This window comes from Crotalus tigris, unplaced genomic scaffold (assembly GCF_016545835.1).
Source record: "Crotalus tigris isolate CLP2741 ecotype Arizona unplaced genomic scaffold, ASM1654583v1 scf7180000024119.3904262, whole genome shotgun sequence".
NCBI classification, from domain to species: domain Eukaryota; kingdom Metazoa; phylum Chordata; class Lepidosauria; order Squamata; family Viperidae; genus Crotalus; species Crotalus tigris.
Genome location: NW_024100396.1, coordinates 569,270 through 588,427, shown reverse-complemented (window position 1 = coordinate 588,427; position 19,158 = coordinate 569,270). Strand labels below are relative to the sequence as shown.

Here is a 19,158-nt window from a genome sequence, read left to right as displayed (position 1 = left end):
CTGAGGTGGGACAATATGCATCGTGTATGCAGCGAAAAGGGAAGATAAAGTAGCCATTCCAAAACAGGATGTCAACGCTGCTAATATTGAATATTCTTGCTTTGACAAAATATGCAGGACTGTCTGGTATTTTTAGAGTTCATTCAGATGACAGAGAAAAGGGAGGCGAAATAACAAAAGCCTGGGAAAAGGAAGGAAAGGGAATCTCTGCCCTCTGGGCTAATTGGAAGATGTGGCTTGTCACTGCAAGATAAGGGAGGGGTTAGCAAGAAAAGTTAGATGCCTACTAATGAGGAATTCAGATTCTGGCATAAACCTCCATGATGTGCCCTCAATTTGTCACACTGGTAATAAAGGCTTTGGGATAGACATGCCTGGAAGTTCTTTGAAGTGTTTCATTAGTAGGAACCATGACACAGGGTGAAGGAAGAAGAACAAGGAAAACCCATGTCACGAACAGCTGGCCGAACTCTTCAGAATGCTGGTAAATGGCCTTTTTTTTGTTGTTTAAAAAAGAAAGAAAGAAAATTCCGAGACAGTTAGAAGTTAAAAACAGGGTGGGAACATGAGGTGAGTGAGGAAATCTCTCTGGTTGGGCTGCTGGGAGATGTAGTTCAATGACATCTGATAGACATCTTGACCAATAAGTGTTCTGGCTGGGAAAAGTGGAATTATTTAGAGCATTTAGAGATGTGGTAAAGATGTAGTAGTAAAGACACCAGGCTAGAATTCAGGAAATGTTAAGTTTTAGTCTCGTTTTAAGCATGAAAAATTGACTGAGTGACTTGGGGCCAGTCACTCTCTCAGCCCAACCCATCTAACAAGGTCCCTTGATTCAAAAATTGTTGCAGTATAATGTACCATTTGGGCTTACTTTAGGGTACAAACAGATAAACACAATGATAATTTTAGTAATATATAGATAGATTAAGGCCACGCAAAGGCGATCTGCTCCAATTGCCCAAGCAAACTGCTAGATTACCTTATTAAATGAGTTGAATGACGATCTGAAGGGTTTTGCAGAGGGTTTTTTTTTTAATAGATGATTTGAATTGGACATTTGATAGTCGTCATCACATTACTCAACAACGTTTTCCAATTTCTTATTCTAGTAGATCTCTGGAAATAATTCTGCAGTGAGAAGATGGTCAAAGGGGAGACCAGCTGAAGCTTATAGGGATTTGAGGGATGGCTTCTTTTTTACTAACCTTCCTAAACCTTGTCCTGCTTTATCAAGGTACGAGTCACTCACAGAAATATGCGGTAAAATCTCAAGTGGTTTTCTAGTTTCTGCCTTCGTGGCCCGAAAAGAGCCATAGTCACAGCAAATAAAGTCTTAATTCAACAGGAATTAAATTAATTAAAAAATGCAAGGATAAAATAGTCTCAGTCGTGGTTTATAGGCTGCAGAAGTAGGGACAGTCAAGGAAATCTTGGTGTACGCTCAAAGATTATATTTGATGTGTGTAAAAGTATTGAAGAAGTACAGAAAAGTGGGGGGAAGATGGTTCAGCTCCCATTCCATTCTCCCTCTGTCTCCCCTTGTTCTGACCTTCACTTTGGCATTGCCTGTTGAATTTTATCATTGCTTGTTGAAACAATGAAAAGTGCCAGATGACCTGAAAGATTAAGTGGGCTGGTTCAAATACAACACTAAGCCACAAATCATAGTTTACAAACTATCAAAGGTGGGTTCACACATGGCATTAGGACAGGGTCTCCAAACCTGGCGACTTTCGGACTTGTGGACTTCCTCAGCCAGCATGAAGACTTCAGCATGGCTGGCTGAGGAATTCTGGGAGTTGAAGTCCACAAGTCTTAAACGTTGCCGGGTTTGGAGACCCCTGCACTAGGCTACAGACCAAGGAAAGAATACCATGGCTGAAACAATGTGTGAATCCATCCTATGGTCTCAATGAATTTGCATTTAAGGAGTCAAAAGTAATGCAACTCAAATCAATGGGTGTGATCATCTCTCCAACTATCACTTTTACTAGTAAAGCAAGGCTGGAAACACAAGACCCATCAAAGTAATTTTCAGTGGTTGGAATGATCAGATCAACCGGGTGAAAGCAATAAAAGTATTTAAAAAGTTATTTTGAATCTTCTGAGGTTCGTTCCGAAATCTTTTGCCTTCTAGACCAGGGGTCTTCAAACTTGGCCCTGGCTGAGGAATTCTGAGAGTTGAAGTCCACTAGTCATAAAAGGGCCAAGTTTGAAGGCCCCTGGTCTAGACACTGATAAAGAAAAGCAATATTCTGTGCAATTCTCAGGTGAATTGAAGCTACCTATTTGGACTGCAGCAACAGATGGTAGCAAAGAGGCACAGAAAACTATAGCATTTTGCTGTCACCTAGTGGTCCCAGGACATTTTGCAGGCCAGAGATGAAACCCTGATTTAAGACACACAGATGTATTGGCACGACAGCCCAAATTTTAACCTTGGTTTGTTTATTTCTTTATTGTATGGCTTTATAGGGTAGATCAATCCATGGGGTTTCTCCACTTTTGACAACTTTATGACTTCAACTTTAGGAGTTCAACTTCTAGAATTCTCCAGTCATTTGACTCATTTTTGCAATTTGACTCCCAGAGTTTCCTTTGCTAAAACGGATGTGCAAATGTACAAAAGTGCCAGTCAGTACTGACTGACTGACTGAATTTATTTGTCACCCATCTTATAACGAAATGACTCTGGGCCGTTTACAGCATTAAAACATTAAAATCCTAAATGTCTGTGGAGGTTCTCAGTCCTCCAGGGTCATGATCCTATTTTTATTGTTTTAGAGGTATTTATTTATTAGGATTTTAATCCCAAAGGTGCTTTTTCAAAAGGCAAGTAGACTTTCCTTGTTTCCTCTCAAAAACGTTTCGCTTCTCATCCAAGAAGCTTCTTCGGTTCTTCTTCTTCAGAACTGAGGAAGCGTCTTGGGATGAGAAGCGAAACGTCTTCAAGGAAAAACAAAGCCCACTTGCCTTTTGAAAAAGCACCTTTGGGATTAAAATCCTAACAAATAAATACCTCTAAAACAATAAAAATAGAAATCCCAGTCAACATAAAATCATAGTTGGAAGATGAGGAGGAAGGGAATGGGATGAGTGTTTGTGTGTGGGGCGGGAAATGTCAGATTTTCTCTTAATTCATCAACCAGCTCCAGTGTGATACTCCTCCATGGGAACTGCAGACAAACTGGCAGAGCCAGGTCTTCAAGCTCCTGCAGAAAGCCAGGAGGAAGAGAGTCAATCTCACCTCACAAGGTTCCAAAGAGCGGGAGCCATGATGGAAAAGGCCTCCTGGACCCTGACAGATGGAATTCCTTGACTGATAGGGCCCACAACATGTCTCCTCTGCCAGCGCAGGTGGCGCAGGCCAGTCCCCACATCAAGTTGTTGCATTCAATTGATTGGATGATGTTTTTTAGAGGAGTCACTTAAGAATAGAATAGAGCTGGAAGGGACCTTGGAGGTCTTCTAGTCCAGCCCCCCTGCTCAAGCAGGAGGACCTATAACATCTCAGACAAGTGACTGTCTAGTCCAGGGGTAGGCAACCTTGGCTCTTTTATGACTCGTGGACTTCAACTCCCAGAATTCCTGAGCCAGCATGGCTCAGCTTGGAAACCTCTCCCTTTCCCCTCAGCAAGGCTGGCTCAGGAATTCTGGGAGTTGAAGTCCACCAGTCATAAAAGAGCCAAGGGTGCCCACCCCTGGTATAGGGTTTCCTTCCTGAGCAGGGGGTTGGACTAGATGACCTCCACGGTCCCTTCCAACTCTATTCTGTAAAAGTTCAGAAGAGATTAAGGGTGACATGATAGCAGTCTTTCAGTATCTGAGGGGCTGTCACAGAGAAGGGGTGTGGTTTGACCTATTCTCCATAGCCCCTAAAGGCAGGAGAAGACGCAGCGGTTGGAAACTAACCAAGGAGAAAAGCAACCTAGAACTAAGGCGGAATTTCCTGACAGTGAGGACAATTAACCAGTGGAAGGGCTTGCCTCCAGAAGTTGCGGGTGCTCCATCACTGGAGGTTTTCAAGAAAAGACTGGACAGCCACTTGTCTGAAATGGTATAAGGCAGGGGTAGGCAACCTTGGCTCTTTTATGACTCATGGACTTCAACTCCCAGAATTCCTGAGCCAGCATGGCTCAGCTTGGAAACCTCTCCCTTTCCCCTCAGCATGGCTGGCTCGGGAATTCTGGGAATTGAAGTCCACAAGTCATAAAAGAGCCAAGGTTGCCTACCCCTGGTCTAGTCTCTTCTTAAAAATCTCCAGTGATGGAGCGCCCACAATTTCTGGAGGCAAGCTGTTCCACTGGTTAATTGTCCTCACTGTCAGGAAGTTTCTCCTTAATTCCAGGATGCTTCTCTCTTTGAACAGACCATCTCTGAATAAAGCTTTGGGGGAAAAATATAAGTTTAGCGGGGCCCTGCCAATTACATCCTTCTCTTCTCCCACCAGACACTCTGACCATCCATCCTGGCTATTCGATTTCAGTGCCTGAGAAAGTCTTTGTTGAACTGAATCATTGCATTGATGTGCCCTGCACGTTCACAGTTCCTGAATGGTACTCCAAAAGCTCCTCGCCCTTGTACGTCTATTGGTTTAAGAGTTCGAAGAGACGTTACTATATGTTGTGGATCAACATCTGGGTATCAGGAGAACTGATGGTCACCAATGACTTAAGACAGAAAGCCGAAATTACCGATTTTAAGCTGACAGGAGACCCAAGGAAAGGCAGCTGCTCCTTCAGCATTGCAAATGCCCAGTTCGAGGACTCGGGCAAGTACTACCTGAGAATTGATAAAGGACCAGGATTTAGGCATGCATTTGTATCGCCTAGTACACAACCTCACACAAATCCCCAAATTGTGGTGACAGGTAAGCAAGTTCTTGAACTTTCTCCCCTTCTTCTTTGACGTTTTTGAGGCCTTTATTTTTAGAACGGGGGGGGGGTGGGAATGTTGGAGAGCCACAGACAAGCCTGGATCCTTGTTGCCCAGGTATAGTAAGACTTTTGCAGATGAAGCCACAATATACAGAATAACAGAATAGGAAGAGACCATGGGGGTCTCCTATCCCCTGATCAGGTAGGGGATATACCTTAGGGCAGTGTTTCCCAAACTTGACAATTTTAAGGCATGTGGACTTCAACTCCCAGAATTCCACAGCCAGCATTGCTGGCTGTGGAATTCTGGGCGTTGAAGTCCACATGCCTTAAAATTGTCAAGTTTGGGAAACACTGCCTTAGGGGTAGGCAACCTCGTCTCCATGGACTTCAACTCCCAGAATTCCTGAGTTAGCATAGCTGACTCAGGAATTCTGGGAGTTGAAGTCCATGAGTCCTAAAAGAGCTGAGGTTGCCTACCCCTACCATTCCAGACATCTTAGCAACCTCCAGTGATGGAGCAGCCAAGACTTCTAAAGGCAAGTCATTCCACCGAGTTATTGTTCTAGTTATCAGGCAATTTCTCCTTCATTCTAGGTTGCTTCTCTCCTTGATTTCCATCCATTGCTTCTCGTCCTGCCTTCTGGTGCTTTGAAGAACAGGTTGACACCCACAACCCCCCTTAGATATTGGAATGCTGCTATCCTGTCACCCCTAACCCTTCTTTTCATTAAACTGGACATACCCAATTACAGAACGGGCCGGATTGATCAAGGCAGCTGGGGGGAGGGTGGTGCCACCAAATGGCCTTCCATCGCCCTTTTTCTTGCTTAGATATCAAGAAGCCAATAATTTGGAAGCCTTCTTCCTTTCTCTGGGGAGAAACCGTCGTTTTCAGCTGTGTGAAACCGGATTGCTGCTTGAAACCTAAGCCTCAGATCCTCTGGTCCTTGAAACCAAGCCAATGGAACTTTTCTGATTGGGCCATCCAACAGAGCAGATGGTCCTGGACCTATGGAGCAAACCTCAGCTTCGTACCCTCTTTAGATAATGAAGGGTTAATCCTCATTTGTTATTTAAAGTATCCTACCACAACGAAACTCATACAAAATGCTGTCCAGCTTCACATGGCATGTGAGTAGCTCTCTTCTCTAACTCTTTGCCCCAGGCTTTATCCCTGAAGCGCTTTGCCTCTTGGTGCACTCCAAGTAATCCCTGACTTACAACAGTTCATTTAGGGACCGTTCAAAGTTACAACAGCACTGAAGACTTGGGACTGTTTTTCAGTTAACGACCGTTGCAGCATCTCCATGGTCATGGGATCAGTATCCAGACGCTTGGCGACTGGTTTCATATTTACGGCCGTTGCTGTGTCCTGAGGTCATGTGATCACCTTTTGCGACCTTCTGACAAGTCAATGGGTTGCTAAGTGATCAACTGCAGTGCTTCCCTGAACAACTGTGGCAAGAAAGGTCATAAAAAGGGGGCAAAACTCACTTAACAAGCGTCCCCTTAGCAAACATAAATTTTGGGCTCAATTGTGGTTGTAAGTCGAGGACTTCCTGTACTCCAAGCAAGAGGAGAGAGAGAGGAGGAGATCTGTCTTGAGGGCAAGCCTCCAGTTATGACCACATTTGGACTGGAATTTCCATCGTAGGTCACTGTCATCATAAGTCAAGTCCAGGGGTAGGCAACCTTGGCTCTTTTATGACTCGTGGACTTCAACTCCCAGAATCTCTGAGCCAGCCATGCTGAGGGGAAAAGGAGAGGTTTCCAAGCTGAGCCATGCTGGCTCAGGAATTCTGGGAGTTGAAGTCCACGAGTCATGAGGGGGCCAAAGTTTCCCTCATGCTGGCTCAGGAATTCTGGGAGTTGAAGTCCACAAGTCATGAGGGGGCCAAAGTTTCCCTCATGCTGGCTCAGGAATTCTGAGAGTTGAAGTCCACAAGTCATGAGGGGGGCAAAGTTTCCCTCATGCTGGCTCAGGAATTCTGGGAGTTGAAGTCCACAAGTCATAAAAGAGCCAAGGTTGCCTGGTCAAGTCGAACATGTCTGGCTGGGGGATTCTGAGAGTTGAAGTCCATGCCTCTTAAAGTGGACAAGATTGAGAAACACTGATAGAGTAGTAGAAGTTAACCAAAGGGCATCTCTCTACGTGTTCCAAGTCACCGAGAGCCAACAGTGAAGGCCGCACCCAAGCAAACCAAGACATTAAAAAAAGGCTGAAGCATCATGAAATCACTAACGTTTTGGTATTCTGACCAGCAATGAGTTGAGAATGCTAAAAATCTTGCCATTGGGAGAAAATGCCCAAATGTTGTGAGATATTTCAGAATAGGGATTGTCTTTTTCTTTTTTTCTTTTCTTGGTGTTTTATAAGGTCCAGGACATTATAGAAAACAGGAATGTTAAATTTCTTTTTTGTTTTCTGTATTATTACACCAGCCAAAAGGTGATGCCTTGTCCGCATTGGTCAGATCTTACGATATTAAGATGACTTCTCTTCCTCTTTGAGGCAATGGATACCCAGCTGATAGATCTATGGAGATTCTCAGTCATCTAGGTCAAGGATAGGCAACCTTGGCTCTTTTATGACTCGTGGACTTCAACTCCCAGAATTCCTGAGCCAGCCATGCTGAGGGGAAAGGGAGAGGTTTCCATACTGAGCCATGCTGGCTCAGGAATTCTGGGAGTTGAAGTCCACGAGTCATAAAAGAGCCAAGGTTGCCTACCCCTGGTCTAGGTCATGGATGTCCCAAAGGTGCTTTTTCAGGAGTCAACTGGACTTCCTTGTTTTTCTTTGAAGACATTTCGCTTCTCCTCCAAGAAGCTTCTTCAGCTCTGACTGGATGGTGGGGAAGGGGAGGAGTTATACTCCTTGCAGACAACTGTCATTTGCATTCTTTCTAGAGAGTTCCAAGAAGACTGCACACCCATTTGCACCACTGAGGTGACCTTGAGGACACACATAAACCTCCAGGTGGCCTCAAGGACTCTCTAAAAAGAAGGCAAATGCCCAGCTATCTGCAAGGAGTATAGATCCTTCCCTTCCCCACCATCCAGTCAGAGTTGAAGAAGCTTCTTGGATGAGAAGCGAAATGTCTTCAAAGAAAAACAAGAAAGTCCAGTTGCCTCGTGAAAAAGCGCCTTTGGGATACCCAGCTGATAGTTATGGACCTTGCTTCTTTTGCCCAGAGAAATTGTGTGTTTGTTTTGCCCTCTTCCAGATAGTCCTCAAGTCAGGGTCATTCATATTTGTAAGTATGACAGCAATGGCACCACCGTTTGTTCTTGTGCCTTCCACTCTTGGCCTCCACCACAGATCCAGTGGTACTTGAACCACCAACATTTAATCAAGAACATCACCTCCGACGATGTAAACATCACATTCTCAATTCGAGGCAACACTGGCGTCAGTTCCTTACATCTCCTAGGAAATAAATTAAATTCCTATATAATCACTTGCAGAGGCATAAATCCTATTGGATTCTCCAATTTGAAGATGCTGTCTCTTCCAGACAAGACAGGTGAGTTTCTCCTGTCCTGAAATTACTTTGTAATCCGTGTTGCACTATAGTGGTGCTTCTTGCCTTAGCAAGGAATGGGCTTGGTGGGGGGATCTTGGAACATCCGGGGTTTCGTGGGAAAAACCCTATCATCCCAGGGGAGCCAAGATGATGTATCATGATGCAAGTTCCACTTGTCTTACCCCTGTTCAAGGGGCAGAGTTAGGTGCTCCCTTGCAATCCAATCAGAATAGAGCTGGAAGGAACCTTGGAGATCTTTTAATCCAGTGGTTCTCAACCTGTGGGTCGGGACCCCATTTGGGGTCGAATGATCATTTCACGGGGGTCGCCAAACAACGCAGTCCGCCATTTTTTCCCCCTTTTCCTTAGCTGTGCTACTCCCTTTTATTCTGTTGGCTTTTTAAAGCCAATAGAATAGACTCTCTTGAATAGAGTCTAATTCTATTGGCTTTCAAAAGCCAATAGGAATTGTCCAGGCTGTCTCTGCCCTGCTGAGCCCGCCAAAAGTCCCATTCTGCAAACCGTGCTGCACCAGTTGAGTAGTCCTCGACTTACGGCCGGTTGGGGGTCGCGGCATTAAAAAGGTTGAGAACAACTGTTTTAATCCAAAACCTTGCTCAAACCCCTATACAATTTGAGACAAGTGGCTGTCCAGTCTCTTCTTAAAAAGCTCCAGTGATGAAGCACCCACAACTTCTGAAGGCAACTTTTGTTCCACTGGTTAATTGTCCTCACAGTTAGGAAGTTTCTCCTTCATTCCAGATTGATTCTCTCCTTGGTTAGTTTCCATCCATCGTTTCTTGTCTTGCTTTCTCTTGCTTTGGAAATGCAGATACCCGTGTACAAAGAGTAACTTTAATTTGTTATTATAGTATTCATTCATTCATTCATTATTCATTATCATTACTATTAATTACTGGAACAGCATTCGGAGTAAGCTACACAAATAAGAAATGTCATTGAAATCAGTGTTATAAATTCATTGTGATTATCCTGTGTGTTCTTTCCGTCGTTAGCATTATGATTATTCATTTATTATGAGCAATGTCCCCTAAATTGCACACGTTGATTGAATTTATTTACTTATTTTATTCATTCCCACCTTTATTACTTCATAAGCAACTCAAGGCAGTGAATATACATAATTCTTTTTTTCTCCTCCAATTTCCCTCACAACAACAACAACAACAACCCTGTTTTGGGCTGACAAAGTAACTGGCACAAAGTCCTCTACTGCAGTGTTTCCCAAACTTGACAATTTTAAGGCATGTGGACTTCAACTCCCAGAATTCCACAGCCAGCGTTGCTGGCTGTGGAATTCTGGGAGTTGAAGTCCTCGTGCCTTAAAATTGTCAAGTTTGGGAAACACTGCTCTACTGGTTTTGATGCTTAAGGTGGGACTAGAACTCATCATCTTCTGGTGATTGGCCCAAGGTCACCCAGCCAGCTTTGATTCGTAAGGCGGGACTAGAACTCATCATCTTCTGGTGATTGGCCCAAGGTCACCCAGCCGGCTTTGATGCCTAGGGCGGGACTAGAACTCACAGTCTTCTGATGATTGATCCAAAGACACCTAGCCAGCTTTCATGTCTAAGGCAGGGCTAGAATTCCCGCCCAGGTGCCTTAACCATTTTAAACAAAACACAAATGTTATTTTCAAATAACATGCAATATATCCAATGAATAAAATACAGTATGGGTTAACATGCTTTCCTAGTCACACAACGCATGGATACAATCAGTTAGAATAGCCGTAGCCCCCCACCAGACATTAAACACAAACTAACAACTCAATGCTGCATTCACATCCTGGCGTCATTCATTACATTGGGTCATTTTTCTGAGATGACATAATACAATCATCCATAAACAAGTTGGATTCATTCCAATTGCTAAGCCATAATAACAACAATCCTGTATCCCAAAATTATGAATCTAGCCATAGATTCCAGAAATAGCTTTCTTATCTGGTCAACATAAGTAACTTCTAACAAGATTCTGATCAGACAAATGCACACACCCGTGAAGCAAGGATGTGAATGGCTGAGATTTAACAATGCATTAACAGTCTCCTTTACTTGGCTGACTGTAATGTAGAACTCTAGTGACATGGGATGTTGCCCCTTATTCTTTTGTTGAGGGCCAGCAGGTCTGAAGACCATCCCAAAACGTCTACAAACCAGTTTTGAAGGATTGGAGAAGGAATGGTGATTGTGTGGAATTCTGTTATTTTTCTGGGACATTAACCTTTAAATCTCAACAAAATAACAGAGTTAAAAGGGACCTTGGAGGTCTTCTAGTCCAACCCCCTGCTCAGGCAGGAAAGCCTATACCATTTCAGATAAATAGTTGTCCAATCTCTTCTTAAAAACCTCCAGTGAAGGAGAGCCCACAGCTTCTGAGGGCAAGTTGTACCATCGATAAATGGTTGTAACTGTCAGGAAATTTCTCCTTAGTTCTAGACCAGTGGTTCTCAACCTGTGGGTCGGGACCCCATTTGGGGTCGAACGACCATTTCACGGGGGTCGCCAAACAATGCAGTCTGCCATTTTTTTCCCCTTTTCCTTAGCTGTGCTACTCCCTTTTATCCTATTGGCTTTTGAAAGCCAATAAAATAGACTCTCTTGAATAGAGTCTAATTCTATTGGCTTTCAAAAGCCAATAGGAATTGTCCAGGCTGTCTCTGCCCTGCTGAGCCCATTCTGCAAACGGTGCTGCACCAGTTGAGTAGTCCTCGACTTACGACCGGTTGAGTAGTCCTCGACTTACGACCGGTTGAGGGGTCATGGCATTAAAAAGGTTGAGAACCACTGCTCTAGGTTGAATCTCTCCCTGATTAGTTTCCATCCACTGATTTTTGTCCTGCTTTTATGTGCTTTGGAGAATAGGTTGACCCGTCCCCTCTTCTTTGTGGCAGCCCCTGAGATATTGGAACACTGCTATCGTGTCACCCCTAGTCCTTCTTTTCATTAAACTAGACATATCCAATTCCAGCAACTGTTCTTTGTACATTTTAGCCTCCAGTCCCCTAATCATCTTTGTTGCTCTTCTCTGCACAGTGAAGACGCTGCAAAATGTTCAACTTCCTGCAATTATTCTTGGAACATGTGTAATACTTTTACTCTTGATAGTCATGCTTTACTACTTCTCTGGTAAGTCGTACATTGGAGCTTCAAATTCATGCATTCTCAATTTTGTTTCCTAATTGTTTCTTAACAGAGGTCAGTGATGTTGTTGGGGGGGGGGGTTTCTATTGTACATTCTGACGCTGTGATGTTTGATTTTGTTTAAAAAGAGCTGAAATCTTGCAAGATCACATGTCTTTGTGAGATTTTTACTTGAAAATATTTAGTCTTACATTCAATGTTCTGGTTGGGGGGGGGGATACTTCCAAGAGCACCTCTGGGCAGGCTATTCCCCTTCATGAAGTCCTTCACTTCACTTTGCCTTGATACCACAAATATCTCAAGGAATTCGCTTGCTCCTAACTGTGGTTATACTAGTTACTTCTTTCATGGGAGAATATCAGGACATACCACAGCTGTAGGCTTGAGTTGAAAGTTGGAAAAAAACAGAAAAAAGGAAGCAGGAGAAAAGAAAAACAGAGTTGGAAGGGACCTTGGAGGTCATCTAGTCCAACCCCCTGCTCAAGCAGGAAACCCTATACCTGTGGTGGCAAACGTATGGCACATGTGCCACAGGTGGCACACAGAGCCCTCTCTGTGGGCATGCATGCCATCACTCCAGTCCTAGGCCTTCAGCTGGATTTTATAAAACCTTTTTGCTTTAGGCCTCCACCGCCGTGTGCAAAAAAAAAAAAAGGTTCAATCAATCAATTTCAACTTCTTGAGGGAAAAAAGATCTCTCAAAGTTGGAATTGATTGATTGAACTTTTTAATCCCTCCCAGTCTGCCGTTACCACTGCAGCCACACCCACCCAATGGGCCACGCCCACCCAATGAGCCACACCCACCTGGCACCCGACGATACATAACTGGGTTTTGGGTTGCAGTTTGGGCACTCGGTCTCTAAAAGGTTCACCATCACTGCCCTATACCATTTCAGACAAAGGTTGTCCAGTCTCTTCTTAAAAACCTCCAGTGTTGGAGCACCCACAGCTTCTGGAGGCAGGTTGTTCCACTGATCAATTGTTCTAACTGCTTGACCCCCTCTTCTTTGGGGCAGCCCTTTAAGTATTGGGACACTGCTGTCATGTCACCGCTAGTCCTTCTTTCCCCTAGACCAGTGTTTCCCAAACTTGACAATTTTAAGGCATGTGGACTTCAACTCTCAGAATTCCACAGCCAGCGTTGCTGGCTGTGGAATTCTGGGAGTTGAAGTCCTCATGCCTTAAAATTGTCAAGTTTGGGAAACACTGCCCTAGACAAGACATACCTAATTCCTATAAATGTTCTTCATATGTTTTAGCATCCAGCCCCCTTCTGGGGTGAAGGATAGTTAAGCTTTTTCTTTTAGGAATGGGGTCTTAGAAGGTAACCTGGAGTGCCATAGCACTCGAGAAAAAAAAGAGAGACCCTCAACTTAAATCACTAAATGCTTTCTGGCATCCATTTTGATATTTTTGTAAAGAAACCTGCGTAGACAAGTCCATGAATTCACCAAGAGTTGAGCATATTATTGTAACTGTGGCTACAGTAGATCCGGAAGGAAGATGTGACTGGATCTGTAGAGAGGTCATCCAGAGCTATGGTTTCAAAGAAGGTTAGCTATTAATGCATAACTTTCATACGAAACCGTTGAAAATGCAAATTCACACCCTAGTAATAAAAATCAAGAGCATAATGAAAAAAATGGTACAAAGAGAAAATATATACTCCGAACTCCACATAGGCGTCAAGAAGGGCAACCGGCCAGTAAATGCTCAGCTCTACCCGATCCCACCCCAAATCAAGGGATTACAGGGTCATAAAGAGAAAGGGGAAAAAACTCAGTAACATGACCATAAGAAACTCAAAAACAATTCGAAAGCACTTAGAAATGAAGTAGAAAAACAAAAGCATTTTTACCATGGGGGAAGCATTTGCAGAAATGGGTTCAGCTACCATTGCTTCCAATTTCCCTAACAAGGAAGGCTGCCAAATAAAAATTCTTGTAAAAACTGGGGTGGTGATGGTCAGGGTTAGGGTTTTAGAACTGAATTTGCTTTCTTTCCTTTCCTCCAGATCGCCTATGTCGAGATTGATCGAAATAGAAAAAGATCTAGTCCAGAAATTGTGGTGAGAGACATATTTTTATTGCCCTGGTGTCTTTCTACTGCAGGGGTGCCTGGCTGAGGAATTCTGGGAGTTGAAGTCCACAAGTCCTAAAAGGGACAAGTTTGAAGACTCCTGTTCTACTGTATTTGGGTGAACTTCAACTCCCAGAATTGCCTGCCAGCCATGGGGAATTGAAGTCCACACATCTGGGAGCTGAAGTCCAAACATCTTCAATCATTTATATGAATAGATTTTATGTACTTATTTATTAGAATCCTGCCTTTATTCTTTTTCTAAGATGATATGAGGCCCTTAGCTATACGTAGTCCTCGTTTAGTGACTGAAACTGGGACAAGCAACGGGGCCATTAGGCTCTGTGGCCAGTAATGAACCTGCAACTTTTCCTTATGATTTTACTCTGTTTTTTTTTTTTTTTGCCTCACAGTTCTGTGAAGGTTGTTAAGTACAAGGATTGGTCACTAAGTTGCTTTTTCATCACTGTCATAACTGTAAATAGTCACTAAATGAGGACTACATGTATACTCTGCTCAGCCTTCCAGTTCCATTCTAATGCTGTGAAAATGTATTTAAAAAAGTTTATTTCTTCCTTCAAAGCAAGATGCCACAAGAACAAGATTCTGTCTGAATTTTAAAAAAAAAATAATGAGGAAGAGGCTTTTTCGTGGATTCCATTTAGGATTTCCTTCAGATGATTCTCTTTTTTTCTCTCATTTCAGTCTCCACAGAATGAAAAATGAACCAGGCCACACAGCCAGCGAGATAAATCTCAGGATAAATGCTTCCCCTCATTACATCCGGAACCTCTGACGCTTTTTATCTGCGTGTCTGTGTACAATCTTCCTTTTTTTCTTTTCTTAATAAAAAACCAATATCCACTTTACTCAACATTTCCCTTTGTTCAAAATCTCTATCCACTCCTCGCCCAATTCCAAGACAGACATTTTTGTAAAGATATTTGTTTTATATCTTAGGTTTTCTGGTCTGTTTACAGCAAAACGCAGCCGTAATATAATTCAAGTTAAAACAACATGCAATAAAATCAAATAAATGACCAAATAAAGATACCCTACAAACAAGGCAGCAGTCGAGGTCAGCCCTTCAAAACTCTGGATCAAGAGACAATTCAAAATCAATTTAAAAATGACAATAAAAAAAGGCTGGGGGAAAGAGAAAGGTCTTCACCTGTCACTGAAATGGAGCTTCAGAGTGGCATTGATAGATGATTGAAAATCCCGGAGATCGGGCAGAGATGCAATATGTTGCTAGACTTTTGCACAAAGCACCATACAAAGCTGGCAGAAAAGAAAGGGGGATTTTAACAGACTTCCAGGGGCAACAGCAGAGGGGCGAGGCTGGGCAATGATAGCACATCCGTGTCATCAACACCCAAAGACTGTGACTTACATCCGTGGATACAAGGTCCTGATGCAAGGATGTAATTGCAGTGCTTATCTGACGGCGTCCTTTCACCTGTGCCATTTTAGACATCCCTGCAGTTTTGCTCCTAATGTTGTTGCAGCAGAGCTTACTCTTCAGACCGGCAGCCCCAGCTGAAGTAGTTTTTATTTAAAGGATAAGAACAGGAGAAATATTCGGTGGTCTCATTTAATGGCCACTTTTCCTCCCTATCACAAATTGCTCCCCAAAATCAAGCTGGGCCTATTGTCCATCTTATAGTTGTGTCAGAATCCAATTATATTTATCTCTAGTTATCAATTATAAAAAAACCCATTTCTGCCTTCTATGGATTCTGTCATACGATGAAGGGAAGGGGGTGAACAAAGGGGCTTTATGGCCCTCACTTCCTTCGGTACACTTCAAAGGAACTGGATGTGTGTATCGCCAAAAGGACTAACCATAAGAATGGGGCTATTACCTTTCATGTAGTTTTCTCTGAAGAAAGGAACTGGATGTGTGTATCACCAAAAGGAATAACCATAAGAATGTGGCTATTACCTTTCATGTAGTTTTCTTTGAAGTCTCCATCCAGCCGGCAGTAAGGAAAAGGGGGTGGGAGTGTAATGCCTGAGACTGTCGCTGGAAGAGGGGAGTGATTGGGTGGGGCTACTGGGGAACCCCTTAAAACCTTGAATGGGAGAGCTTGGACCCCAAGTCCTGTCTAGAACGCCTGCAACCATTTTCTCTTAATAAAGGATGCCTGTTGGAACAACGATTCCAAGAGTTCTGTCTTCTTAAGATGCAAAGTGGGGTGGGTCCTTACAAGTTGTATGTATCATATCGGTAACATGGCTGATTAAGGATTCCTTCCTTCCTTCCTTCCTTCCTTCCTTCCTTCCTTCCTTCCTTCCTTCCTTCCTTCCTTCCTTCCTTCCTTCCTCCCTCCCTCCCTCCCTTTCTTCCTTCCTTCCTCCCTCCCTCCCTTTCCTTCTCTCCTCTCCTTTTTCTTCCTCTCCTATCTTCTCTCTTTTTCTTTCCTCTCCTCTCCTTTCTTTTTCCTTCCCCTCATCTCCTTTCTTTTTCCTTTCCTCTCCTCTCCTCTCCTCTCCTCTCCTCTCCTCTCCTCACAAGACTGTTAATAGACTGCACTCTTAAATAGCATCGGGTCCCAAAACAACCAAAACAGCTCCAATATTTAGTAGCACCTGAACCTCTGGTACCTAACCACCACAGCATTGGTTCCTGTTGTTTCACCACCACCACCCCCGCACCCCAACCAAACAACCAAGTTGTTTTCCCTCTCCTCTTTTAACAGGCTCCTCTTCCAATATCTGAAAGTCACAAAAATCTGTCTTTTCTTGGATCTTCCCTCCGCATTTACCCTGCAAGTATTTTCTTGTAAAGGGAGCCCCCCCCCATGATGTTCAGCACTCCCTTGATTGTGACCCTGTGATTTTGCAAAGGAAAAGGCAGGTCTATTGTGTCTTGCAATCAGGTTCTTCCGTGACTTCCTGCCCTTCCGTTTAGAAGGCATCCGAGAAGCAGAACCTGAAGACCTCCTTGAGGTGAAACCGCATACCAGCTCCCAATGGAAGGCCCGGTGAATCTGCAAATGGTGAGCAAGGCAAGGGCTGAGAGGTGGCCACAGAGTCTCAGATAGCAGTAAGATGCGTTCCTCCCAGAGGTTTTTTTTTTTAAATAACTTGAGGGTGGAATGAAACTGGTGCTGTTGCTAAATATTCGCAACTGTCCTCTCTGATCGGACAGATTTTGCAAGGGGTGTGCCCATGCTCCACAACTTGCAGAACCTTTGCATAATCGTGCAAGGGGCTGCCATATCCAGGTGTATCTCACTTGAACATTATTCTCCTTTTCTTCCCTTTTTCTCTCAGATGATTATTCCCCTGAGAATTCCCTTTCTTCATAGACTGGCCTTTCTTCTCTTCCTAAAGCTAAATAATCCCACTTTCCGAGGATTCAAGAACGGAGCTTCTGCTTGCCATTTCCTCTTTGCCTGAAAGAAAGATCTGAAAAAGTTAAAATAATGGTGTGCCCTAATGAATTGTTTTGAAAGAGGATTGGCGGGTGCAGGAGGGGGTTATTAGCATGAAGTGACAGGCAGAAGATCTTAGGTTTTCCCATAAGTTAGTGAAGGAAACAGATTCGATTGTAAAGCACATGTCTCTGTTGGCTCCAAATGAGGACCAAAGAGATCCCTTGGGGGGGGGGAGATTTGAGGTTTTAAGGATCAGGTAGCGGCTTTATATATTCTCAAGGCTTAAAGCTCCCACTTTTGTCCCTTAAAACGTCTCTCCAAGCCCAGAGGAAACCAGACAATCTTTAAAACCTTTTTCAACCACTCCGCTGATGCAATCGAAGTGTTGAAACTTTACCGCTCTTAAGTTACATCTTATGGCATCCCTTTTGTTTTCAGAAACAGGCTAAGCTGAGGGTGACAGCAGAGAACAACTTCAGCAGTTGTTCTTCTGCTAAGTGAGTGCCTTAAACTCCTTGGTCACCTTTCATCCCAAAAATGAAGGGTTTAAAAAAAAGGGGGGGAGGCGGCTAATATTTCAGGCTACCTCCACTCTGTAGGATGAGAGAAATGTTGCTATAAGAAATAGCCTGTTTTTTCCATGAGGTGAGAGCAACACCTGAATTTAGTTAGATCCGGGTATCTTGCACGGAGGACTTCAAGTTTGGAAGATGCCTGCAAAATTTCTCATCACAGCTACGTGATGAAATAAGTTCTTGGTTCTACAAGTCAAGCGATGGCATTGCTTCATTTCTGAGGCCTCTTTGGTGTTTTAGTGACTGGGGGAGGTTTTGATCCAGGCACCATATGCATGCACCAGAAACCCCTTCTGACTGCTGAATGTTTCATGACTGGTCCACCGGGTGAGGTTTTGAAAGTTTCAAACTGCCTTTGCAACCAGTTTGTTGACTGGGATAGCCCACCCAAAACACCTTCTATCCCTGTTGAGGTTTCTCAACCTCAATAAACTTCAAAAGTCTGGACTTCAACTCCCAGAAGTCCAAGACACACCGCCCTACTGTAATGATATGTGGGAAGAGCCTTGGGAGACGGATGAAGAACTGCAGATTAGAAAACGGTGGGACATACAGTATGCCAGCTGAGCCTGCAGAAGAAAGAGGGACATAGCAAACATCTCAAAAGGGATCTTCCCGAGTTTCTTGGCTGTAAAGTCAAGGGGGGAGGGAGATCTACTTTCAGACTTGCAAGATTCTGTTAATGTCATTTTACTATGAAGTTAGAACTAGGACCTCTGGACGTGCTTGTCTGGACAACCACATGTATCAGTAGATATTAGACCACTACAGTTCTCCTAGAACACTTGAATCAGAAAGGACTATTCAACACATCCTGATTTATTCCCTAGAGAAGAGACCAGCGAGAACTTAATCATATATTTGTCTCTTCCCAGCATGAAGGTGGCACCCCAAGAATTTCAACTGGTTGGGTTTTTTTTCAACTCTTACTGAGATTTCTTTTAAGATTAGATTGCCTCTTGCTCTTTTATACTCCTCTGTGAATGCATGTCTTATCCGCATGCTTGAAGAGCGGTTGCTAAACCGTAATAGTTATGACACAGGAAAAAAAACCCCCACAGCTTGTATCATATGGGCAGCTTCTCTATCTTCTGCAGATACTGCATATGATCTGATCTGATCTGAATTGAGTCCATGAAAAGTCTAGTTTATAGGCAATCCTCCACTTACCATCACAACTGGAACCAGAATTTTCATGATTAAGCAAGGCGGACTGTTAAATGAATTGCAGATGATTTCGTGACTTTGTAAAATCACAGTTGTTATGTGACTCATTGTAGCTCTTAAGTGAATCCCATGATGAAGTGAATCTAACTTTCCCCCATTGACTTTGCTTGCTGGAAACTGTCCGGGAATGTCACAGGTGACAAGGTCATAAATGGCAGTCTCTTTAAGAAGAGATTGGACAGCCATTTGTCTGAAATGGTGTAGGGTTTCCTGCCTGAGCAGGGGGTTGGACTAGAAGACCTCCAAGGTCCCTTCCAACACTATTATTATTATTATGGATCATCGCACAGTCAGCCAGATGTTCAGACTGGATTTGGC

General features: G+C 43.6%; 1 protein-coding gene across 1 annotated transcript; it reads left to right on the top strand.

Moving 5' to 3' along the window:
* Window positions 1-1,110: 1,110 nt before the first annotated feature.
* LOC120298737 (sialic acid-binding Ig-like lectin 12) lies at window positions 1,111-14,479 on the top strand. The gene is made up of 7 exons (XM_039322730.1): window positions 1,111-1,237; window positions 4,454-4,873; window positions 5,715-6,014; window positions 8,108-8,407; window positions 11,467-11,559; window positions 13,591-13,644; window positions 14,361-14,479. Exons 1-6 carry the CDS (start codon window positions 1,189-1,191, stop codon window positions 13,608-13,610), a joined length of 1,182 nt encoding a protein of 393 aa, XP_039178664.1. The 5' UTR covers window positions 1,111-1,188; the 3' UTR covers window positions 13,611-13,644; window positions 14,361-14,479.
* The last annotated feature ends 4,679 nt before the right edge of the window (window positions 14,480-19,158 follow it).

Coding starts and splice junctions, on each gene's coding strand:
- LOC120298737 (XM_039322730.1), top strand. CDS start 1,189: ATGGCTTCTTTTTTACTAACCTTCCTAAACCTTGTCCTGCTTTATCAA. Junction 1,238..4,453: donor CCTTGTCCTGCTTTATCAAG/GTACGAGTCACT, acceptor TTCTCCCACCAG/ACACTCTGACCATCCATCCT. Junction 6,015..8,107: donor TGTCCAGCTTCACATGGCAT/GTGAGTAGCTCT, acceptor GCCCTCTTCCAG/ATAGTCCTCAAGTCAGGGTC.